The 26,378-nt window shown below is 39.0% G+C and overlaps 1 protein-coding gene and 1 pseudogene across 1 annotated transcript in view; both read left to right on the top strand.

The window, feature by feature from the left end:
- The first annotated feature begins 867 nt into the window (after window positions 1-867).
- Window positions 868-26,378, top strand: part of LOC149749826 (UDP-N-acetylglucosamine--peptide N-acetylglucosaminyltransferase 110 kDa subunit-like) — a 44,005-nt gene continuing 18,494 nt past the window's right edge. The window contains exons 1-2 of the mRNA XM_089908597.1: window positions 868-5,897; window positions 7,855-7,945. Of these exons, the coding sequence (XP_089764723.1) occupies window positions 7,878-7,945 (68 nt within the window). The 5' untranslated portion in view covers window positions 868-5,897; window positions 7,855-7,877. The remainder of the gene's footprint in view (window positions 5,898-7,854; window positions 7,946-26,378) is intronic.
- LOC149749827 (UDP-N-acetylglucosamine--peptide N-acetylglucosaminyltransferase 110 kDa subunit pseudogene) overlaps window positions 7,952-26,378 on the top strand; it is a 175,927-nt pseudogene continuing 157,500 nt past the window's right edge.

Here is a 26,378-nt window from a genome sequence, read left to right on the forward strand (position 1 = left end):
ATAGTTCTGGAAACACTGCTGATAGGGATTACTGTCTAATACATAGACAGACAACAGAGTACAATAGTTAAAAGTGCTGTTGCTGAGATTAGACATGGGTATGAGCTCTGTTTCTGCACCCAAGAGCTAGGTGGCAGAGGGGTTGAAACATAGATCTTGAAGATAGTTCCTGACTTCAAATTGAGCTCTGTGCTTCCTAGCTTTATGTCCTTGGCAAGTCTCTTAAGAACACTGTACCTCAATTTCTTCATCTTGAAAAATAGGGGTGATGAATAATAATACCTGCCCTTTATGTGTTGGGGATGAGATAAATCCTTAGTTTATTATGAGGATTAAATAAATTAACATGTGTAAACCATTCAAGCAGTACCTGGGGCATAGTAAGTTCCAGATAAGTGTTAGCTATTACAATAATTTCTTGTCTAAAATTAGGATAATAATAAAAATAGTAACTCTTTCATAAATACAGGTGTCAGTGCCATTTGGAATAGTCTCTATAACAATTTCTGTCTCCACATTTACTGTGTTTCAGCAAATTTACCTAACAGATGGTGAGTGGGCAATTTTTAAAGGGGCATTTTTTAAAAGAGCGGAGAGGGAAGGAATAGAGACAGGCACATACTATATTTGAAGTTACCTCCACGTGTATTTTATGTATGTATACCCATACAATTAAGAAGTCTTTGGATGTTTATCTTCAAGAATAATTCAGATACTGGATTACTTGAATATCATAAACATTTAGGGTTTAACAGATTTGTTACATATAGACGTTGTATCATGGATTTAAAAGACCATAGCCAGCGGGCAGCGCCGGGCGGAGCGACCGAGGGGCGGCGAGGGCTGGGCAGCGGGTGCGGGGGGGGGGGGTCCGTGCTTCCTCGCGGTGGAAGGCAGGGGTTCGCCAGAGACGCCGGGTTGCTCCGCGTTGCCAGGTTACCGAGCGCGTGCCCCGCGCCCGCTCTTCCGCCCGGGCCGCCCTCGGCGCCGCCTGAGCCGCGGTGCGGGCTGCGCGGGGCGCTGGGTCCGCGGAAGCCTAGGTCGGGGGCTGCGTGAGGGATTCTCGTCGCGCGTGGACGCTGCGCGAGCGCGCGGGGGACGTAGGGCGCCGACCTGGGGCTCCCCGGAGCTCCGGCTCCGCTCAGGGCGCCCGCTCAGGGGCCTCCGGCGCGAGGCCCCCTTTGTGGTCAAGATGGCGGCGCCCAGGCGGGCTGCGCCGAGGTGAGCTGGAGCTGGGCCCGGAGAGGGGCGAGTGTGCCACGCCCAGGACTTGGACCCCGGACTCGTCTCCCGTCTCCCGGGGAGCGGCGGGTGAGTGGGTGCGGCCGCGCGTAGGTTCCTCTCGTGGGGTGGTTAGCTCTTCGTGCGTCCGCATACTTCTGTCGTCTGATAGATCTGGGGTGGCCCAGGTTGGAGGCGAGGGTGCTTGATTGGGGAAACCTGAGGGGTTTAAGGACTCTGTTGGGATCGTTTCAGACCCCAGCAAGAAGCTGAGCAAGTTTTCTCCTCTCTTCCCGGCTAAGTTTTCTCCCTTCTCTGAAGACGCCAGCTTTTCTGAATCACCTTGTTACCCGGGGGGATACAGTTGGTGGTTCTGACCGTGGAACGTAGGACCCGCCGCGGGGAAGCCTGAGCTGGTTCTAGTTACTTCGTTTGCAAAGCACTTGTCTTGTCTTTGGAATCTTTGTGTATGTAACCAACGTCGGGAAGAGCCAGCGTTTTCTCCTCCAGAACACTGCGAGGGGTAACTTTATACGTAAGAAACAAGTGGGCGTTCACATCCATCTCTTTTCCAACCACTGAGTTTTGGTTGTGTTTCCTTTCTTTAAGTTTGTCTCGTTTTGAAGTGATAACAAAACAAACAAACTAACTAACTAAACCATAGCCAATTACACAAAGTATATACTCTAGTCTCAGTCCTGCCATTAATTAGCTATGTTATCTTAAGTCATTTAATTTTTCTAGGCCTCATTTTTCTCATGTGATGTTTTTTCTTTGAAAAAGTGTAGTTTCTAGAAGTCTCTAATCTCTGTGTCATAGTTCAACTTGGAGAAAACCTGTTCTTATCCAAACTCCATGACATTGTATTTCCAGCTCCAACTATGGACTTTGAGTGAGTTGGGGGCAACTTTTTAAGGATATTTTTACACAGCTTTTTTAGTTAATATCAGTCTAGCTGACTTGTCATACTCAGACTTTCTCCCATATTCTTTTACCAGTGTGTTCCTTAGTCATATATATAAAGACTGTTGTGGGAAAAATGACCTCCTGGGTCAGCTTACTGCATGGTCATCGACACAGGGCAGGGAGTAAGATTCTGTGGATTTTACAGAAGCAGATACAGGTTTCATTATCCATGTCCTCTCCCCTTTCATCTTACAAAAACAGCAGGCTTTTCTTGGAGAACTGCCAGATAATGCCATCCTGCCTCCTCACGGGCCCCGGGGATGAGTTGCCCAGGGACTGAACTCCAGTAAAGCAGGTGATTGGCTCATGGGTAGGCATCTGACCTCGGCTAAGTCTATCAGACTCCTCCCCAGGACTTTTCTCTCAGAGCAAAATGGAAGAATTGTCTTTTCTCTCTGGAATTTCTAAGCTGGGGAGATATGACTCTGGGACTCCCAGTGACCATCCAGCACCAGAAGAGACTTTCTGTAAAATAAAGTCTTGCAGAGGTAAGCAGGGCTGAGCGATGGAGAGAGAGCTGGAACCCTGCTGATACTCTGGAATTTCCAGATCCAGCTGTATCTGAATATGGCTGCATCCCTGAATTTCTAGTACTTGTTTGTTGAGGTTGTTGTTGTTGTTTGGTTTTTGTTTTGAAATTTCCTTGGACTATTTTGAATTTGTTTTCAGCCATGTGCATTTGAAAGCATCATAGCTAAAAGAGCTAATTTCCTACATTAGTGTCAGGTTTGCTGACTGGCATTCCTTAAGTGAAAAATCATATCCGCTATTTTCTTTAAATAAAATCCTTCTAGCTCAGGTTTGAGATATTCAAAACTCTGCCTCCTACCCCCCTCTCTTCCAACATTTACTATATCACCTTGAAGCATTTGTGAGCACATCTTTCCCATCTAGACGCAGTTGAGAGAGAGAGCAAAGACTTCTGATATGAACTGCAACCTGTACGCCTCCTACCTGGAAGCTTTAGAACATACTTGATTCTTGTCATTAAAGCAGATCTTTTGTTGTTGTCTCCGGGGCACAGAAGCATTTTCATGGCATAATGGAGTACAAAGTACATTAAGCCTAACTCTACTTCTCACTCTCTTTTACTTTAAATAGGCAGAAAAGAACAATCTCAAACACATTTTCCCAACAAATAAAATACATATACGATTATGTTTAGAAGACATTTATGCAACATATAGTTAGACTGATTAATTAATGGACCTTTCGCCAATTGGCACAGTAAATATATATGTTCAATGTGCTTAATTAAAAAGAAGACAATAACATATTTTTACAGGTTAATTATCTGAGCAGAGTATTGTGCCAGCACACTTGATACTACAGTATTTCATGTTTGACAAGTAACCTTCTTTCAATTATATTTACTGCTAAATGTTTCCTGGATCAAGCTATTAAATTATAAGGTCAAAAGTAAAATGATATGAAATTACAATGATAAAGGGACACATATCCCACTTTATGAGAATAGAAGTTGTAATTTCTTTTCAATACTACTAGTAGTGACCACAGTACTAATTTGAGCCCTTACTATGAGCCACTGTGCCCATATACATTTAGTTCTTACAGTAGTTCTGCAAAGGGCATATAATAATCCACACTGTAACGCTGAAGAAAGTGATTCTCATAGCTGAAAGTCACATAGCTGGTGAGTGGCAAAGTCTAGATTCAAACTTAGAGTCCTCTGACAATGCCCAGGTTGTTGACCACTATGTACACTGCTCAATTGTTGCACCAATAAAGAAGTGCTTGAAATAATTATAGATTTGCCTACCCTGAAACTGCAGTGATTTAAAGACATCAAAGTTGCCAGTTGCTTAAGCACATCTACTTACAGTAAGAAATTACATTTTATTTCATATCTAAAACAAGATTAATTCTGCAGGCCCATCGAAACTTGAGCACACAAATCCTACCTCCAAATGAAAGATGCTTGTTTTCCATTATTCAACAGATGGCCCTGTACAGAGGCAATAAATATATAGTAGAATTTTCATTCAAATAAATGAGAAGAGAGGTTTCTTCTTGTCCTGATTCAGTGCCCATCATTATGGATTATGATGGCTCTTCCCAAACTTTACTTCATTCACTCCACTCTTTCTACAAAACTCCAGTAATGGAATCCGTCATTCAGATATATGTGCAAAGCGAAAGGACTGTATTAATACAGTTGCTGAAAGTCAAGTTGATAGAGCACAGGAAATACATCCTAATAAATGCAACATTAATGTTTGTGTGGGCCTTGGAGTGAGGGGTCGAAGAATTTTCAGTTTAACGGAATATTTTGCCTCTTGCTATGAAAGTGTGGCTTAATAGTCTTGTAATTGGTCATTTACAGAATCCTCCATCTCTGGGTTTCATGCTTTCTTTACTCTGCAGCTGTTGATTCCTTCTCTTGTTCTGGATGGAAGATAGCAACGAAGCCACTTCAAAGGGCTCAGCCTGCCTTTTTGTGTTATTGTTTAGATGAAGATATTTCCATTTATTAAAGCACACTATTTAAACATTTTTATCATGTTTCAAACTTGACTGTGTTCTGAAGGTATGAGCACAGGCAGACATAATGGGGGATGTTTTCCAGGAGAGAACATACGCTTATCAAAAGAGTTATCAGAATTTTCATGTATGGATTGAGAATCAAATTCTGGAGTTAGACCTGAATTTAAATTCATACTCACAACTTATTACCAGTCTCATCTTGATCAAACGGTTACCACACTTCTCATCAATTTCCTTATCTTTGAAAGCGGAATAAGAGAAGTATGCCTGGTGGAGTTACACATAACGCTCATCCGATAGAATATTCATAAGGATTTTGCACAAAATATACATGGAAATATTTTAGCACCGAGTTTAGCATGCAATTCATCTTTAATACATTTAAGAGCTATTGTTTTATTATTATTATGCTATCATTAAATATCACTATTACTTAAATGTCATTATTGCTAAAATTGCTGTAAAATTACCGCAATAACCCATGATGAATTCCCCTCTTCTGTTTCCTTTGTTTAAATGGAAAATATATATATAAATCTAGACAGAGAACACTTTAGTGATCCTATTCAGTGGAGTGAGAATTTCCATGGCACTGATTAAAACAAATCCTGAATTTCATGGACTTAAGATAGCAGAGAGGGGCTTCCCTGGTGGCGCAGTGGTTGAGAGTTCGTGACCCGATCCGGGAAGATCCCACATGCTGCGGAGCAGCTGGGCCTGTGAGCCATGGCTGCTGAGCCTGCGCGTCCGGAGCCTGTGCTCCGCAACGGGAGAAGCTGCAACAGTGAGAGGCCCGCGTACCGCAAAGAAGAAAAAAAAGATAGCAGAGAGGCTAAGAGATTTGAAGTTAGACATCCCCAAGTGTGAATTCTACTGTGACCCTCTTCTAGCTCTGGAACCTTGAGGAAGTTTCTTAAACTTTCTGAGCTTTACTACTGGTTTCCTCATCTGTATCTTTTTCAGGACTATTTATCAAGCATCTTCCTGTTCTCTATGCTTGGACGTATCAATGAATAGATTAGACAAGAGCCTTTGCCTGCGTGCTCCTTCTTGCATGCTTTCTCCCTCCTTACACTCTCGTGTGGAAACGGATGTTATAAATAAATTCTATGCTTTGTCACAGGTTGATGGGCACTACAGGATAAGGAAAAGGATGTGAAGCTCACTGAAGAGGCTTGGGTTGGGAGTGCTGGAGGAGTGTACAGGTAGGTTCTGATTTTAGATAGGGTAGTCAGGGTGGATTTTATAAGTTGACATTTGAGCAAAGACTTGAAGTGAGGGCGTTGTCAGAATGTATGATGGGGAGACCACTCCCTGGGAGCAAGAATAACCAGTCCCAAAACTCTAAGGCAGAAATATGCCGGGCAGCTTGGAGGAATATCAAGGAGGCCACCCTGGTTGACTTAGTCAGTGGGGAGGAAGAGACAGCAGGAGGGCTGGAGGTCGGATATGTGATGGAATGGATTGGGTCAGTCCTGGGAGGCCATCACATGCATTGTGTCTTTTACTCTAAATGTAGGCAGCCAGGGGCAGGATTTTAGCCGAGGTGTGGCATGAACTGTCTCTTGTTTGAAAAGCATAACTCTATCTGTGGTCTTGAGGATGTGGGGAGAGAGTGGAGTCAGGGAGAATCTCGGGAGGCGACGACAGGATCCTCGAGGTCTATGTTGGTGGCCTGCACCAGGCTGCTAGCGGCTGGTAGTTCTCAGAAGTGGCACATTGGGAAGGTTGTGACAGCACTTTGTGGTAGATTGAATGCAAGAATGGAAAGGAAGAGGGGGTCAAGGGTGAATTCGAGATTTAGGGCCTGGGGAACTGGAAAGGTGTGGTTACTGTCACCTAAGATGGAAAAAGTTTGGGGTAGAGCGTGTTTGGTGGATTAAAGACCAGTTTTGGAGGTGTAAGATTTGAGATGTTTTCGTGACGTCCAAGCAGAGATGCTGCGTACACAGTTGGATACACAAGTCTGCAGTTCTGAAGAAAGGTCTGAACTAGAGATACACTTTAATACAATGGAGATATTAAGAATAATGACATGGAAGCGCTATTTTAAAGATAAAATGAAGTCATGCAGTTAGCACTCTGCTTTCTCAAAACATTTAGTAACTGTTAGCTAAAATAATTACCTGAAATGAAAAAATACCTATAGTTTGTTTTGTTGTTTGCAGTAAAAGTGAATAAAATGTCACAATTATTTTAATAGTATTTGTGACAGAGTAGTTTTAGGTAAGACACCATGACTACAAACATTTACAATAAACCTTTCAGTCTCCTACTTTTCACTCTGATAGGGTACTTGGAACCATATTTTGTAAGGTTTAAGTTAGTTGTCATAGGGTACCTCTTTAATTAGAAGTAATTCTGAACTGTCTAGTTCCATGCAGTTTTATATACATATATGTATAATTATTATTTTATGATTTATCAAACTCAGTTGAAAATTTGCATCACTGATATACATTAGAATTTAAGCATTTACCCCGGTATTCAAGGAAAAAAAGGTACTTGTCTTGTCATTTCCATAGGGGTACTTACTTTCACATCTTCCCTTCACTTTGCAATTGAAAACATGGCAGGGGAAATACTATCTTACTGGTCTTTGAGTTCCCCTTAGCTATCTGCAAGTCCTTAAACAGCCTTTGTGGCTTAACCAAAATTCTCTTCCATCTTCATTCCGCTAACAGATATTGGTCTAAGCATGTACTTATACTAAAAAATGCATGACCACGTTGTCTCTACACATCTATAATTTTATGTTAACACTATCATTATGTAAGCTATACTTTAGTTGTAATTATAACAGATTTTATGTCAACACACATCCATTTCTAGTGTTCATCTGGTGTTCAAGGGGAGAGCAGCATGTCGTAAATTTTATCAAAATATAACATCCGAAGAATAGAACAGAGGATAATTGTGTAATTCTGTATTCACTCTAATTAAGTTCAGTGGAGTTGGCATAATAGAATTAAGAAAAACAAAAGACTGAGGTACCATGGCTCCCTCTCCTTAACACACCCTTTCGTATCCGAGAGCAGAGACTCAGCACCTTTCTGTACAGAAATGGAGACAGGAAGAGGCCAGAGGATGAATGACAGGCACGAATGAGGTGGAACTTGGAAGAGCAACATGGAAATGAAATACTTCTTTTGTATTTGGTAGGTGGGGAAAATGTACCAGCGTGTATGCCTACTGGGACCACGTTTTCCAGAACAGTTAAGCCCAGTGTCAACTATGCTGTCCCACCTTCCTCGTAAGTACGAGCATACTGTTACTTGAATCTTTGCTTCCTGTTTCTTGATACCTGGTTGAGAAGATTATCACAGGAACTACATCATGTTAGCAAACACACTGTTTTGAAATGATTGACACTCACTGAAGAGTGGCAACTCCAAGCTTGCTCTCTCTTGATCTTGGACTGTTGAGGTCTGGAGTGCAGGAGTGGGTTATGGGGAAAGACCATTGGAATTCTTATGTCTTCAGCATAATGGTTATAGCATAATGGTTAGGGGTATAGGTGCTGGTTCAAATCTCTGCTTTCCACTTGCTAACCATATGAGCTTGGGCAATTTACCTGATTACCTGAACCTCAATACTCCTGCCTATAAAATGATGTTAATAATATTTCATCCTCATAGACTTGTTTTCAATGTTAAAATGAAGTCACTTACACCAAGCACTTAATACAATGCCTAGAGCATAGTAAAGTCTATTATTATTACTATTACCACTACTACTACTATTATTATTATTACTATCACGATGCCAGGTGCTATTTTTCCTATGCCTTATTCCATTATCTTCTGCCCTGTCCCCCCATTTCTGTCTTGTTTCTGTACAGGGGTAGGTTTGTCACAGAGCATTTTCTTTCCCTAGTGTCTGACTCTTAGTCATCAAGGTGACTGGTCCACGACCCGGCATTCATTGCTGCTCGTTGAAGCAACCCATTTTGAGAAGGGGAGCTGGATATTGATGCCAAGTTGGGTGAAGGAGAGAGAATTTTCTCTCTTCTGCACACAGAGAGCTAAGTGAAATATTCAGGCCTCAGAAGGAGAATCAGGCAAAGGGCAACATGCTTAATTTCATACCTTAGTGATTAAGAACAAGTCAGACAGGCTGGATTTGAACTCATTTCCGTCATGTACTGACAACGGGATCTTAGGTGCTTTTGTAACCCCTCTGAGGCTCAGTCAACATCTGAAAGAGACGAATAACATTATCAGGACCTAGCGTATAGCCTCGTTGTAGTAAGTGAGTAAATCCTTTTAAAACGTTCAGCACGTTGTTTGGCATATAAACACGTAATAAAATTTAGCTTCTTTGACTACTACCGCTGCTAATATTAAGTAGCTGAGCAGATCCGAGGCCCATTTTTTTCTTAGATTGCACATAATCATTTGGACAACCAGCTCCCATTGATCAACCGTTGCTTATATATAAACCCCCATGAACCCAAAGGTGCTTTAACTCTCTCCCAGTCAGAGCCTGTTCTGGGGGCAGAAGCAACACTGGCACTACCCCCGTCATCTTTGCCTTTATTGTCACTACACTCGCCTGCCGTACTGAGCACTTTCTGTTTGCCAGGCACCAAATTTAGCCCTGCGTATGCACTATATCATGTAGTTCTCACACTCAGGTGGGAGACATTATCATCATCCCCAATTTTCAGATAAAGACGCTGAGGTGTTGGAAAGGTAAGAAAGTTGACCCACAGCAAGAGATGGAGCCGGAGTGTTCAAACCCTTCTCTCTGACCTCAAGAACCCTTAAATATTAGCATACTACTACATCCTGGTAAGAAAATCTGCTTCCAGCCACTCTGGTGAGAGTAGAAATGATTCTCAGTCCCCACATTCCTCTATTGCCCATGCCACCCTAGCCTCAGGACTAGAGGGGAAAGGAAGTGATCTCTTCAAAGAGCAGCCAAAGGGAACCTACTCCCTTCTGCCTTTTCGTAATCAACTAACCAATATTTTATTTCCTTCTTAAGAGTCCCCACATGTTCCTTTTGGTACTTAGCTTGGCCTTTTGGAATTCTGACATTCTGTACATGACTCATCCACTGTATTTCATGGTAATTTATTGAGGTCAAGTATAGGGTCTTACTCATCCTGAAGTCCAGTTATCCCGTCACATCTAACTCTGTTCTTTTCTTCTTGTAGGACATCTGCAGGTATTTATTTGAATTTTGTTGAATTGTTCTCATCAATAGTACATTAAAAGTTATACAGAAAGTGCTTTCTTATAAGGAAAACCATCTAAATAGATTTCTAGCTCTTTACTTTTTATAGCACTATTGTAGAATTATAGATCTCCAGGTAATATTTTTTAGATTGAGTTCTTCATATCATCTTATTTTTACATATAATGATAAATCTGAATTTTCTCTATCAAACCTCCGAGACTTCACTGGCTTGTAACTTAGCTTGTTGATTATGTGTTGTTGACTTTTCCATTTACAATGATATTTGATCCTGGTAAGGATGGGGCTGGGTGGGAAGGTACATCTTAGGGCCATAAATTGGTTTTGCAGAGAACTAACATAAAGATCTAAAGTCTCATCATATTTCTGCAGAACTCATGAATCATTTTATTATAATTCCATTCATTCAGGGAGTATAAAACCATTTTCAAATTGTTATTCCTAATTTGTTCATCTTCTCTTCCTTAGTTTTAGTGAGAAGAGAGCAGGCTGAATGGAAGAAAGTCATTATGACCACTGGGGCCACTAGGGTGGGCATCAGTCCCAGAGTTTTGTTATCATCTCTCCGCTATTAATATTGGCTAATGTCTTGAGTGCTTACTTGGTGCCAGTTACTTAGCCGACCATGGCAAATGGATTGTGTCATTTCATCCCCTGATAGTCATACAATTAATGTATGTATTATTATGTATCCCATAATGCATACATGGAACAGAGCCTCAGAAGTGGTTATTTGCTCACAAAAATATGGTAGATGTGGAATTTGGACTCAGGTCTGATAGACTCCTAAATCACTCCTAGTGATTTTTACCACTAAATTAAAGTTGTATACCTCTGGAGAGTAGATAGTTTCTAAAATTTCCTCAGCTCTAACGTTTTATAATTAATTTTTTGTCTGATGGCAAGCTTAACAGTTAAGATGGGTAGGAAGGAATGCCAGCCTGTTGAATGGAATTTCCCTGAAATAAGCCTGTTTTATGACACCAGTTCACTCATTCATTCACTCAGCATGGTTTGAATGTTTGCTCTGTGCAAAGGCATTTTAGGCATCACAGTGGAGTGAGCGCCCCTTCCATAGACTCTCCTGCAGCACTCAGAGAAGTGTTGGACTGGTTTGCCTGTTATGGAATGGGGCTTGGTGATAGAAGCCTGGTTTGTCCTCCACTGATAAAACTAAGACATACTCATATGAGTTTATAGGCATCTTGAAGCCGTGGGATAGTAACACACATGAATCTTACCATTTTTGCCTGGGATTAATGATATAAAGGCTTTGAATTTGGGTATGGAAAATGGGTGCAATTATGGGCGTGTTGGTTCTACATATATATGGACATCACGTGTCATCAGCCTGCAGCTACCTGCCATTCCTCACTACTCCTTCTTTTCACAAACCAAACAAGTACCTTCTTATCTGTCCTGTGGATAAGCTCTTGACAGTGGCACTAGGACCTCCCTGAATAAGTACATCATTGGCTAAACCAGTGGTTTCTCAGATATGCTCATTGAACAACCCTTAAGGTGGATTGACATTCCACTGCCTAGAATAGAATATGGTGTTCTTTAGAAATCGGGGGGAAAAAATAGGCCACCAGATGTACTTTCTTTAATTTAAATTGTTTATATATATATATATATATATATATATATATGAACAATTGTTATATATGTGTATGTATACTTGTTCATATATATGAATGATTTAAAATTGAAGAGATATATATATACACACACACACATATATATATGTATATTTAAATTTTGGCTTGTGTTAGCAAGTAGTAAATTAAATTATTAGCAGATCCATACTGCAGGGAAATAACCAATCAGATTTCATTCAGTAGCTTGCTTTTTTGTAGATTTATGGTTGTGATTTTATATCTGCAGGTATGTTTGCTGAAGAAAATATTTCTACCACTTTACACAAAATTACATTCATTTAATACCAATGCGGCATGTCTCAAATGTCTTAATACAGTTTTAATCTTGAATCCCATCAGAAGTATGAAATTAGAAACATACCCCAAAATCATTTGAAGATAAATTACTTTCATTTCCCTTATACTTTTGAGACTTTTGAAAAATAAGTATTTAGTTGTACTTATCTGTTTCTGTCTCTCTAAGGATAGCAAACACTGAAACACAATTCTTTTTAAAAGTCAGTATTAAAAATATATTGTCCAAGATGATCAAAACTAAGGAAGTGGCAAAGAAATTCAAAAATTTAAACTTTCAAAGGGTGCTTTTTTTGTGAATGTGTAGTACTTGTTCTTCTGAAGGAATTAATCTTTTTAAAAATTTAATTAACTTATTTTTTATTGAAGTATACTTGGTTTACAGCGTTGTGTTAATTACTGCTGTACAGCAAAGTGACTCTGTTATACATATGTATATACATTCTTTTTCATATTCTTTTCCATTATGGTTTATCACAGGATATTGAATATAGTTCCCTGTGCTATATAGTAGGACCTTGTTGTTTAGCCAGTCTATATATACCAGTTTGCATCTGCTAATCCCAAACTCCCAGTTCATCCCTCTCCCACCTGCTTCCCCCTTGACAGCCACCAGTCTATTCTCTATGTCTCTGATTCTGTTCCTGTTTCATAGATAGGTTCATTTGTGTCATATTTTAGATTCCACATATAAGTGGTATCATGGTATTTGTCTTTCTCTTTCTGACTTACTTTGCTTAGTATGATAATCTCTAGTTGCATCCATGTTGCTGCTGCAAATGGCATTATTTCATTCTTTTTTTTATGGCTGAGTAGTATTTCATTGTATATATGTACCACATCGTCTTTATCCATTCATATGTTGATGGACATTTAGGTTGTTTCCATGTCTTGGCTATTGTGAATATTGCTGCTGTGAAGATCAGGGTGAATGTGTCTTTTTGAATTATAGTTTGGTCTGGATATATGCCCAGGAGTGGGATTGCTGGATCATATGGTGGGTCTATTTTTAGTTTTCTGAGGAACCTCCATACTGTTTTCCACAGTGGCTGCACCAACTTACATTCCCACCAACAGTGTTGTAGGAGGGTTCCCTTTTCTCCACACCCTATCCAGCATATGTTATTTGTAGACTTTTTAATGATGGCCATTCTGACTGGTGTGAGGTGGTACCTCATGGTAGTTTTGATTTGCATTTCTTTAATAATTGGCAGTGTTGAGCATCTTTTCATGTGCCTATTGGCCATCTGTATTTCTTCTTTGGAGAAATGTCTCTTTAAGTCTTCTGCCTATTTTTTTGATTGGGTTGTTTGCTTTTATTGTCATCAAGTTGTATGAGCTGTTTGTATATTTTGGAAATTAAGCCCTTGCTGGTCGCAATCATTTGCAAATATTTTCTCCCATTCTGTAGGTTGTCTTTTCATTTTGTTTATGGTTTCCTTTGCTGTGCAAAAGCTTGTAAGTTTGATTCAGTCCCCTTTGTTTATTTTCATTTTGATTTCTATTGTCTTGGGAGACTGACCTAAGAAAACATTGGTATGATTTATGTCAGAGAATATTTTGCCTGTGTTCTCTTCTAGAAGTTTTATGGTGTCATGTCTTATGTTTAAGTCTTTAAGACATTTTGAGTTTATTTTCGTGTATGGTGAAAGGATGTGTTCTAACTTCACTGGTTTATATAAGGCTGTCCAACTTTACCAACACCACTTGCGGAAGAGACTGTCTCTTTCCCATTATATATTCTTGCCTCCTTTGTCAAAGATTAATTGTCAAAGATTAACTGAGGTGTGTGGGTTTATTTCTGGGCTCTGTATTCTGTTCCATTGATCCATATGTCTGTTTTTGTGCCAATACCACGCTGTTTTGATTACTGTGACTTTGGAGTACTGTCTGAGTCTGGGGTGGCTATGCCTCCAACCTTGTTCTTTTTCTTCAGGATTGCTTTGGCAATTCTGGGTCTTTTATGGTTCTGTATGAATTTTAGGATTATTTGTTCTAATTGTGTGAAAAATGTCATGGGTAATTTGATAGGGATCGCATTAAATCTGTAGATTGCTTTGGGTAGTATGAGCATTTTAACAATATTAATTCCTCCAACCCAAGAACATGAGATGTCTTTCCATTTGTTTGAATCATCTTCACTTTCCTTTATTAATGTCTTACAGTTCTCAGCGTATAAGTCTTTTGCCTTCTTGGTGAGGTTTATTCCTAAGTATTTTATTTTTGGGGTTGTGATTTTAAAAGGCATTGTTTTTTTACATTCCCTTTCCGATATTTCATTGTTGGTATAAAGAAATGCAACCAATTTCTGTATGTTAATCTTGTATTCTGCTACCTTGCTGAATTCGTTTATCAGTTGTAGTAGTTTTCATGTAGAGTCTTTAGGGTTTTCTATATATAGTATCATATCATCTGCATCTAATGACAATTTTACCTCTTCCCGAAGGAATTAATCTTGAAGTTCTACTAAGACTTTTGGGATACCTGTTTTAATGAGCCACTACTTCCTGCCTGAGATTGCACTATGCGCCAGAGATTCTAGAATTAGCATACTAAAACTAATAATGCAAACAACAACAACAGATCTTCACAAACCTTCCTTGCAAGGAAGTAAAGTCCACTGGAAAAACAGACAAGTGAAACACACATTCAAAATGGCAGTGATTCTCAAACATTTATGTGCTGAAAAATCATGACAAGCATGATAACCAGAGCAATTACTAGACCCCTTCTCCAGCTGGTCAGGTGTAAGTCCTGTATCTGTATTTTTGGTGAATGCCTCCAGGAGAGTCTGAGACAGATGTTCTCAGTTGTCGTCAACCTTTAGTGTGCATCAGATTTGCCTGAGAATATTGTTAAAACACAGATTGCAGGGCTCCAGTGCCAGAGTTCTAACCAGTTCCCAGGTGTGGCTGATATTGCTGGCCCAGGGACCACATTTTGAGAACCACCTTTCAAAACTCTGCAGTATGCAGTTGTGTGTGTTGTGAATGCAGTATGCGGTTGTGTGTGTTGTGAATGAGACGGGCCCAGAGAACCAAAGGAGGGCAAAGGGACTGCCCTAAATTAGTCAAAGGTAGCAATAGCAGCTAGAATTGATTGACCCAAGAAAAAATTATAAGAACTTTACCTGCATTTGCTCATTTAATCCTTTCAGTAAGGTACATAGGTGCTACTTAGTGTTCCTCTTTTACAGGGGTGTCCAGAGAAGGTAACTACTTTGCCCACGTCCTAAACTGGTAAGTAACAGATTAAGAATTCAAGTCTAGGAAGTGTGATTCCAGAGCCCACACCTCTACCCTTTCTGCATGTAGAGAGGAGTAAAGGGTTGTCAGTGAAGCCTTCCTGGGGGCCCTGGCCTCTGAGTGTAGATAGAAGGATGAGTGGACATAAAGATCATTATTTGTGTGTGGTGGGGGTCGGGGAGGAAGTATGAGGGCTTCCAGAAGAGCCCGCCCTCCCCATACATCTGCTATAAGCAAGTCTGATGATCAGGAGTCCGGAACATGAGTATGACTATGGGATACTGAGAAGGGTTCTAGAACCCTGAGGTTAGAGTTCTGGATCAGTTAGTAGGTAACAGAAAGTGAATGAGTGATTTACCTTACTTTCCACGGGTAGCAGGAAGTTTGGAGATAGTCCCTCTAGCGTTAGTCCAGCTGCTGAAGGGCATCACCAGGGGACTGGGTTGCTTCGCTCTTCCAGCTTCCACATCTCTAGCACGTCCACATAGCTTCAAAGTGACCCCAGAATCTCCAATAGTGTTCCAACAATTTGGGCAGGAAGAAAGAAAAGGAAAAAAAAAAGAAATTAAGTAAGAAAAAAAAGGCAGTGTCTAACTCAGAGAGCAAATTTTTTACCACAGATGGTCAGCAGACTTGCACTTAGATCTCATCAGCTCGGATTCTAAACTGGCCACCTTAGCCTTAAGGATAATGGGGTCTCCTAAACCAGGGCTCTGATAGTAAGGAATAAGGAGAGAGTGGTACTGATTAGCAGTGCCTGCTGTCCCAAACAAATATTATCCCCAAACTATTTTTTTTTATCCTATATTTTACTTTAAAGAATGGAGGGGAAACATTATGTATCTGTAAATAGCCTTTTAGAAAGGGTACAATTATATAGTTATACAACCCCCTGGAGGGCTCCTTTCTTCTAAAATCTCTTTAAAAACTGTTCAAGGTTAAGGACATTTTTATCTTAATTTAGTAACTTGCTGTCGATTATCTTGGAATGACATCCTCTCTCTGCAGATGTTCTGTCAGGCTTTAGAAAATTCTAGAAGTGGACAGAGAAGTGTTATGGTACATGTATTTGCAATATGCACGTCTTTGAAATGAAATCCATTTAGGGACCAAAAGGCATTTCACGTCTTTGCTATACATTTTCACATATTTGCCTTTCCAGAATTCCTTTGAGCAAATCTGTTAGATGTAACCCATCCGTTTCTCCCATCTGAATTCTTTATTACTAAACGTTCTTCAGTATGCTCTCACTCCCCTCTGTCAAAGGCGTTTCTCTGGGTCCTCACCCTTCTCATCTCATATGTGAATGCGTATCTTAAACTGAAGCAACAGTCTGCTATGACTTCTCCATAACTTGAAGAACCTGTCTTTGTGGGAAAAAAAGTAGACTTACTAACTTAAAAGGTAAAATGTGCGCAGTGTTTCTGAGAATTAAAAACTAAGATAAAAACATAAGCAATGGAAAAAACTTACAGTGGATCCTTTTCAAAGACTTTATTTTACAGAGAAGGCAACTGAGGTTTAAAGAAAAAATGCGTTAGTTAAACACTAAATAATAAACCTTAAACCTCAGTGGAGCAACACATGGACAGTTCATTTCTCACTCACTCAGGAGTGTAGTATGGACTTTGGTGGTCTGAGGGTCAGTTTTCTGCTGTTATTCAGGGACCCACCACCTTCATCAAGTGGCTCTACGTTTGTCCTAAAAAGGAAAGGAGAGAGGAAGCTGCAAGCTACAATTATCAACTCGTTATCCTTCAGACATAAACTCTTCAGGTCACCTCTGGTCACATTCTTTGGGATAGAACCATACCCAGATGCAAGCGGAGATGGAGAATGTTGTTCCTATCTTGGTCCTAGTGATGCCTCTACAGGCTGGAGGAGCTAATTAAAGTGTAGTCAACAGCTCGTTGTTTCTGCCACAATGAGTGATTAGCCTAAGACTGTGGATTAATTATGTGTGTGTGTCACATATACATATAATACACACAAACATATATACGTGTGTGTATATATACATTTTTTAGCATGAGTTGACACAGGGGGCTTCTGCCGTATCAAAAGAGTACAAACTGCCTCTTGTTGCTTTTTCTTAATTGAAGTTGACTACTACTATCTATTTCCCTTCATTTTGCTACCTCCCCCCCACCTTTCAGTATTATATGAAAATTCTGAAAGAAATAATTTCAAAGTTTCCAGTGCTTTTAAAGGTAATAGAATACTCAGACCTTAACAATTTTCCTGTGTGAAACTTTTGCCAGACTAAAATAGTTACCTTATGAAAAGTAAATTTAGATTGATACAAAAGAGAAAATAAGCTGATTTTTTTTTTTTTTACACAAATGCCCTGAGCCAGGGTGGAAAATAAATGGAAAACTGGAGGAATTTAGATCCTTTTATTGTAAATTTAAATATTTTTAATTGTAAAAATAATACAGGCTCATTGCAGAAACTCCAAAATTGAAAGGATTTAAAGAAAAAAGGAAAAATAACTCAAAATCCCATTTCTGATAAATCATCTCTGTAACATTTTTGAGGGTATCTTTTGAAACTTTTTTGTGACGGGGTGCATATAAATACAATGCAAGTATAAAATACCTTTAATTATTATATCCAACTACAAAACAGTTCTATAACATTTTTATTTAGTAATATAAGTATGATTACTCATCACCTAATAAAAATCTGCAGCATCATTTTTAATGGTTGAACAGCATTCTATTATTTATTTAACCAGTCCCTACTGTTCAGCATTTAGATTATTCCTGTTTTGCTTTGCTAAACAATGAGACAAGCATCCTTGTTCATATGTCTTTGAGCATTTGTTTATTTCCTTAGAATGGACTTCTAGAACTTGAATGGCTGGTTGTCAGTTCTGGTACATACTGACGTATTGTCTTCCAGAAAGGTTACCGTGCTTTTTATTTCTACCAGGAATTTAACATCCAGTGTGGTTTCTTACACACACTCATCAGTACCAGTATTATCAATATCAATACCAGTATTATCACGTTTTTTAAAACTTTGTCATTCTAGTCAGTAAAATATGACACCTGAATTATTTTATTTGTATTTCTTTGATTAATAATAGCAAGGTTGAACATATTTTCCTATCTTAATTGGCTGTTAATACTTTTTAGTTTGTGACTTTATGACATCCATTTTTCATCGATGTATAACAACCTTTTATATATCAATGTGTTTATTTTGTTTGTTGTAAATGCAATTTTTTTCTCTTCATTTATTAATTTTTATTTTGTGTGTGTTGAACTTCTTTAATACTGTCAAGTCTATTCAAAAACCCTTTAATGAACACAACAAATGTGGAAAATCAGTCACTCTCCTGCATTTTGTAATCAATGTATTTCCTTTTGGGCAGTATGGAAATGTAAGTTCTTATTTCATCTTATGGTTGGAAAGAATCTATTCCCTCGGAAAGGGATTATAGTCTCCATGATGCAGTAATGGGAGATTTTATAGGGTAGGCAGGGTCTACAGAAGAAAAAACCCTAAATCACACTCCATTGGTGGTTGCCTTATTTATAAAAATGGCATTTGAGGTTGTGTGACTGCCATCAGGTAAGCAAAATTAATTTTTAGCATGAAGTACTCCTATCAGCAAGAACAGCCTAGGATAGGCTAGCGGTAAGAAGTGAGGGGTTATGGGATTGGGGCATAGCCTCTGTTTCCTCCAACGCAGCTGGAAATTTAAACTGTGGGGCTCCTGCTTGATCCAATCAGCCCAGCTAGTATGTGTTGCCAGGTAGGGTGAATAGACTCAGAAGTACAAGAGCTCATCCTTGGTCCCCTCTGGAAATGAGCAGAGAATACTGTGTCAAGCAGAGGTGATCAGTCCATGGTCTGGAGACTTGGATCTCCTCACATAGTCCTTAAAGTCAGGGTGAGACAAAATGCCAATACAAATTATATTGATGACAGTATCAATGAGGTGACATTGAGTCCTTTGACCCAACGTGTGTCTGCAGTGTGCCATCCATTAGTAAATGGGCAAAGCCATTTGACAGATCTATCTGATACAATGAATGAATCTGACACTCATAGTTTGAAAAACTGAAACTGTATCCATTTGTCAAGAACAGTGGCTACTTGTTCTGCTTTATTCCCCCTGGTAGAACTAGGTGACGTTGCAGGCAGTAAGACGTTCGGCATTTCACCCTGGAGTAGCCCCAAAACTGAAGAAGCTGTCTTATCAATAGTTAGCTCCTTGTCACCAAGAATATTAAAGTAGATTTGTATGATTAGCAAATTAAAGAGACTGTAGTGCCTACCACTACTGTATTCACTAAGGCACCCAAGTTATTCTAAAGAAATCCTAATAATACATTAGGACCGTTCTGAATATTTTTATTTGATTAGCCATAATCTTCTAGTTCTAACATCCATCACCATTTTGACCACTGAAACTTGGCCTTCTTTTCTTACAGCCTAGCCCTGTGGTCTTGGGCTAATCACTAACCTGCTTAGAGATACAATTTTCTTCTCTATGAAATAGAAACAATATTATATGCTTTGAAGGGCTGCAGGAAGATGAGCTGTAATGTTTATCAAGTGCCTAGTAAGTAGCCTGGCCCATAATAAATACTTGGCTAATTGTAGATGTTAGTTTCATTTTTAGTTTTATTTCCAAACATTGCTCTTTACTTTTGGAACTGTAAAATTTGTTTTGAGAGTGGAGGACTTGTTGTTTGGATTCCTCCAACACTCTCTGTATATTCTGTACTTCTATCCCTACATCATTTATCTTAATGGAATAAATGATCTTTGGTCTGGTGATTCCAAGGTGACGAGGAGCTAAGCAGATGTTCAGTATACACCTGGAAGTATGGATTTTCATGCCCAGTGCAAATGTGGGAAAGGCATTATTCCCACATTATAAAGGGGGTAAAGACCTCCAACTTGAGGAGACTCTGGGTTGAGAGATGAGAGATTTACAGGTACTGTGTTTATCCTACAGGGTACCACAGGGGCTTTTATGTTCTGTAGCAAGAATTTGCACCTTATACCCTTGTAGTTAGAAGTAAAGCATACCACATAACTAATACCTAGTAAGCATTAGAGTTAGAATAGATACCATTTATTTAACGTTTCCTTTGTGTTAAGCATTTTACAGTTACAACATATGGATGGATACTATATTGTAATGGTTAAGAGTGTAGTTTTTTGAGCTGGATAATCCTGGATTGGAGTCTCATATTTATTACCTCTTTTTTTTTCTGTTTTATTGAGGTATAATTGACAAAATTGTAAGGTAGTCAAAGAGTATATCATGATGATTTGCTATACATATGCGTTGTAAAAGGATCCTTCCCATCACGTTAATTAATACATCTAACAGCTCATGACACCTTTTTGCTTTTTTTCTTTTTTTTGTGAGAACACTTAAGTTCTATTCTCTCCGAAAATGTTAGTTATACAATACTGCAGCTGAAAGTTTGTACCCTTTTACCAGTCTTCCCCTCTTTTCCCCACCCACACCCCAGCCCCTGGCAACCAGTTTTCTACTCTGTTTCTATGAGTGTGGCTTTTTTTCTTTTTAGATTCCATATATAAATGATATCATTCGTATTTATCCTATCTGGCTTATTTCATCAGCATAATGCACTCCTGTTTCATCTATATTGTCACAAATGAAAGGATCTCCTTCATATTTTTAAGGCTGAATAATATTCCATTACCTCTTAAATGGGTGACTTTTGGTACATTGTTTACACTTTCTAAGCCTCAGGGTTTCTTTTCTTCTGTAAAAAAAAAAAATATATATATATATATATATGTATATACATATATACACAGGTTATTTTCTGATATGTGGAATGTTTGTTGAATAAACAGATAATTAGTTGAGATCATAAATGTGACACTTAGCACTGTATTAACATTTATTAATACTCTCCCTGTTAATTTCTACAATAAATTGTATAATAAGTAACAATAATAATAGTACTACTAGTAGTTTTAGAAAATGCATAGGATGTGCCAGTCATCATATACTGTACTATCCTCCTTCATGTGCACCACAAGTTACATGTGGATATCATCTTCCACATTGTTTCCTTTAAAGAAAATTGAAGCTCAGCAAGATTGAGTAGCTTGCTCCAGATGTGAACTCAGGTCTGAATCACTCCACATATAGGTTCTTAATGACTCCATGTCTTTAATTCCACATCTGCATTTGTTTGTTGTTGTTGTTTTTAACTTTCCAAGCATCTGATGTGAAATTCCTTTCTCTTTGGGGAATTTTCCACTTTGTGGGTCTTGGTGAGAAACAGAGCCTTCCTCTCGTTATACAAGCTGAACATGTCAGATACACTGTTTACTCACATGCTCAGTCTCCCTTACAGATGGAAAACAGTCGGGCGACCTCGGGTTGGCCAACTGCACCCTTCTCTTGGATTTTGAATTACAAATAAATGATGTAAAGAAGCAAGGCCAGCAGTGCTGGGTCAACCTCCTGTTTCCTGTTCCTGCTTGGTAGCAAGGCCAGCTAGGACTTATAACATCACTTTGGCCTGATCCTATAATTGCAATAGCATAGGCTTGGCTTTCGGTTGTTTAGTCTGCTTCTAGTTACTGAGACCTAACCATAAACTTCCAGAAGTTTCCTTTTCTGCTCAAATTAGCCGTATCTGGTTCCTGATGATTACAAATAAGACCTTTCCTGATATACAATGGTGACCTACTTATCCAGGCAGATGTAACATCGTCCTGGCGGGGACAGAGGGCAGGCAAGTTCCTTGAACAGCTGAACAAGAAGAAAAAGACCTAAGAAGGAAGAATTGAAGCCAGTTCTGCTTGTGTTATAATTCTACCCGCAGCTGCCTCTGTTTCACAGACCACATGCTAAGGACCGTGTCCCTTCCCCTGTAACAGACGAGCAAAGTAGACCCAGGCCTTCCAACCCAGAGACCAGCTGAGCTGTACCGTGGACAATCTAGGATGTGAAAGACTTCACTCAGTGTCTTTGTCACTTGACATATTGTTCCTCTCTTTGGGAAGTAGCTTCTTTGTGTGACAAGAATATGCTAAACCAACACTTAAGTGGACAGAGGTGAAAGATGCCAAAATTAGCTACAGAAAAAAAGGTGTAAAGACTTGTATTTTCTGTTATTTGAAGGTGTTAAGACCCCACATAGAATATGAGTCCTTTAAAGGAAAGTTGTGAATGGCCCAGGGAATGTTGAATTTCCATGTGGCCATATGTTCTTGATCGGTCACGATGATGATGATGGTAGCAGCAGTAGCATTTATCAGTGTTTCCTGGGTGAGAGGCACTTTATCCTAATGACCTTTTATCCCCATGACGACCCTATGAAGTAGGAAATACTGTTTCAGCATCTTCAGAGTTTTTCTTTCTTTTTTTTTTTTTTAATCAGGAATTTACCCTAGATCACAGTTGGGTGGTAGAACGACCAGAACTGGACACTAGCCTTTCCTGAATTCCCAGAGTGTGATCTTAGCAGTTGTATTGCCTGATGCAGAGCCATGTAAATGTTGCCAAAGCAATGAAACGTGTACCTATTTCTAAGAGATTCTAACTCAGAAGCTCTGGGGTTTAAGTGCAGAGCAGTTGAGTGTGATTGTCTTTACAGACAGTAGATAACTTAAGAGAAGTTGTTTAAAAGTATATTTGCATATTGCACTACACTCTCATGTCTGTGATTGGTTAGCTATTGAGTAACTAACACAAATCCCAATCCCATCTCTAATCTCATTCATCTCTTGTATATTTGACCTAATTGAGGCAGTATTTTTTTTGTTCTTTCCCACAAACACACATCGAACATCCAAAACATGCTTACCATTTGTGAGCATATTCTCTTAGTTATTTAGGAGTTGAGTAAGAGTGAGAGAGAAGGGCTTCCCTGGTGGCGCAGTGGTTGAGTGTTCTGCCTGCCGATGCAGGGGACGCGGGTTCGTGCCCCAGTCCGGGAAGATCCCACATGCCGCGGAGCGGCTGGGCCCGTGAGCCGTGGCCGCTGAGCTTGCGCGTCCGGAGCCTGTGCTCCGCAACGGGAGAGGCCACAACAGTGAGAGGCCCGCGTACCGCAAAAAAAAAAAAGAGTGAGAGAGAAAAAGACACATAAATATGAAATACGGTCATCATTTTTTTAATATCCTTTATGTTGTTAATCCCTCTTAGCATTTACTGCCATTCACTCATTTGTATTATTTGGGGTATAGCAGTTTATTCACACAGCATTTTTACATATGGCTTATCATTTGTATTCTATTTTAATAACACTAATAATTATAGACTATTGACAAACTCATCAGACCCTACATATTCATTTCAAAATCATGAAAATAAGGTGGAAAATGAGGTGTAAAGTGGAAAATCTATGTGTACGTTTTCATTGGTGGAATGAGGAGCTACCTGAATATCACTCCTTTAGCTTTTCCTTCAAATGGTGCACTTTTTCCTCCATGCATAGGAGTCACTTCCATTAGGTAAACAGTAGTCTTGAGGGCAAACCTCAGAAGTAGAAACTGGAGAACTTTTCAGTTATGGTAAAATCAAACCTATTTTTCTTCAGTAGTGAAAAAAAATTCTTCATGAGAAGTTCAACCACCGTGAGTTCCATGGTGAAAAACTTTCCCCTTATAGATGCAACTTCCCCCAGAATTCTGAGAAATGTCGGTAGTAGAGAGGGGTGTTGCATACACCTGTTTCATTTCCCTCTGACTTTTCCTTCTCCTTTCTCTATTGACATTAAAATCTATAGTGAAAGCACATAGTAAGCAGTCTAGGACAAAATCTAGAATTATTCTTATGTGATCAAATGTACTAAAATAACAAAAGCAAATCTTATTTCTAGCTAATAAAATAGCATTCCTTATATGCTGTCATATTATGGTAGAAAAGAAATATATGCGTCTATTTTCTTCTATATTAAAACTGCTAAGGAGTGGGGACCCATGAACTAAATCAATTGTTTTGGGTTCAAGTTGTAGTTTTTAGTAGCCATCCTTCTTAGCAAGTTTTCAGCAGCAAATGTAGTTCGTTTACTATCACCACTAAATGTGCAATTGTGTAGATTTGTGGAAAAAAGTATTATCAAATACATATACTTTAAAATGATTTGTGTAAATTTATCTATTCATATTATTATTCTCCCCAAGTAAATCAAAATCTATATACTGTGTTTTTCTTCTATAGCTTAAAAGGGGAATGTATGTTGAAACTTATTCAAATATTTATTAGGTGTCTACTAAGTGCCAGGCACTCTACTAGGCAGTAGAGCTGTTGTATTAGAGGTGGAAAATGTCCTTGACCTCCAGAACTGATACTCTTGTAAGAGAAATACTGGGTCAAACTAAGTCAACAGTTTCTTTGCTACAGAGCTTTTTACCAGTCTTGTGAATTATGAGTCTCTGATAAGGAGATGTAGTGGACAACAGATCCCAAATTTATTTGAAATCTTTTCCTTCATGGACTGTCTCATAGGATTTATGATCCACTGAACACACTTGAGACACACTAGTTAGTATTCTGCAGTGGTTAGTTAATTGTTTTCTATTAAACAACTATATACTGAATCCATGATATTATTATCTGGATTTTTTGGAGGATACAATGATGTACATGGCCACTGTGATGATAAGGGGGTCCAGTTTAGTTAAGAAGAGAAACAAACCACAGGAGTTATAACTTAACGTAACAAAAAAATACACACACATATACATATATTTATATGTAAATTACTATTTATATAGTATACAATGTCTTCTGAAGAAGATAGAGTTGTTTGTAACTTGGGATCTCACAGGAGGTTTCACAGAGAAGGTAGACCCTGAGCTGGGCAGAATTTCAGTAAGTTAATTTGGTTCTGACCGTACGATAAAATCAGGTATTTGCACTGGTCAATCTGACCTTGATGGAACAGCATTCCATTTGCAGGGAATAGTGTGATCAAACATGCAGTGGTAGAGATTGCCAGATTGTAATATTCCAGTGCCTGGAAAGTGTTGGAACATCTGCTTTCTCCACGGTCTAGAAAAGTGAATCTCAAGTGAAATGGACGTATAATGGAGGCCAGTGCTCTTTGCTTTGTACACTGCTTTGATTCTACAACATACAACAATGTAGTGATCTGTTTCACATTGTCATTATTCGAGAGGGTTCTTAGTAACAGGAGTGGAAAAGGAAGACCTCCCTTCCTGTGTTTCTGCCCTATGCTCTTAAGCCAGAAAAGGTACCAACATCACTGACGTGACCTTGTCTCAGGTATCTATCAGGATCTACTAGAATCATTCTAGTGAAAGGTAACTAGACGTCCAAAGGACTTAAAAGATACACTATAACCTCTGTATACTTTATATACCTGGTGAAACAAAAATGTCACCTGAGTGGTCCCCTTCCCTAGAAATACCAGTATGTTTTTCCAGTGCATGGCAGAACTTTGCAGGTAAAACTGGGATAAAGGTGAAGAACAGTCTTAAAATTCTAGTCCTTGAACAGCACCTAACACACAACAGGTTTTCAATAATCTTAGCAACAGTATTCACAAATAATGACCGTCAGCGTAACTGCTCTTTTGTGCCAAAATACGTTACCATATTCCTTTTTTTCCTTCAGCTTTACAACTTGGGTTCTACTATTGTTTCCATTTTACAGATTAGGAAAGTGAGTCTCAGAGATGCTAAGTCACTTGGGCAAGGTCACAGAGCTTGCAGGAGATAAACCTGCACCCTTACTGTTGGATCCTACCAACCAGACCATAATTTAAGTCCTTCAAAATATACCTCAGAACCTTTGAGTAAATTAATGAATAAATCCTCCTAGTCAGACTGACCAGATCATTATATTAGGTTCAGCTATAAGTGGAGGAAAGTCATAATCATAGTTGGACAGTTAATACAGTAATTTACTTGCTTTGAATTTTCTAAATGATGTTTAGCTGGTAGTTTCATGATGATAACCATCGAATAAAAACAGGCATATTTTGGTGTTTGGAATAAGATCTCGTATTGAGTAAAATACGTATTGATTCCTAGACCTATATGATGTGAGTAACAGATGACATTGAGATGTCGTCTAGAAGTATTCCTGTGCAGTTCATCATGTCAACCCAGCTAATAATTTTAGAATGTTCAGAGTGAATAATATATGCAGCCATAAAGCATATTTCTAATCAATGCAAATAATATTTTTCCTATGCTAAACCCAGAGTTAAGTTATAACACGCATCATAAGATTAATGGGCCATGTTTTCTTCATCACTTTGCTAAATTTCTTAGTCTGGAAACCATTCAGAAGGTTGCG

Source organism: Delphinapterus leucas, chromosome 3 (genome assembly GCF_059928025.1).
Source record: "Delphinapterus leucas isolate spDelLeu-1000000601 "Yukka" chromosome 3, BTC_Dleu_Yukka2, whole genome shotgun sequence".
NCBI lineage: Eukaryota > Metazoa > Chordata > Mammalia > Artiodactyla > Monodontidae > Delphinapterus > Delphinapterus leucas.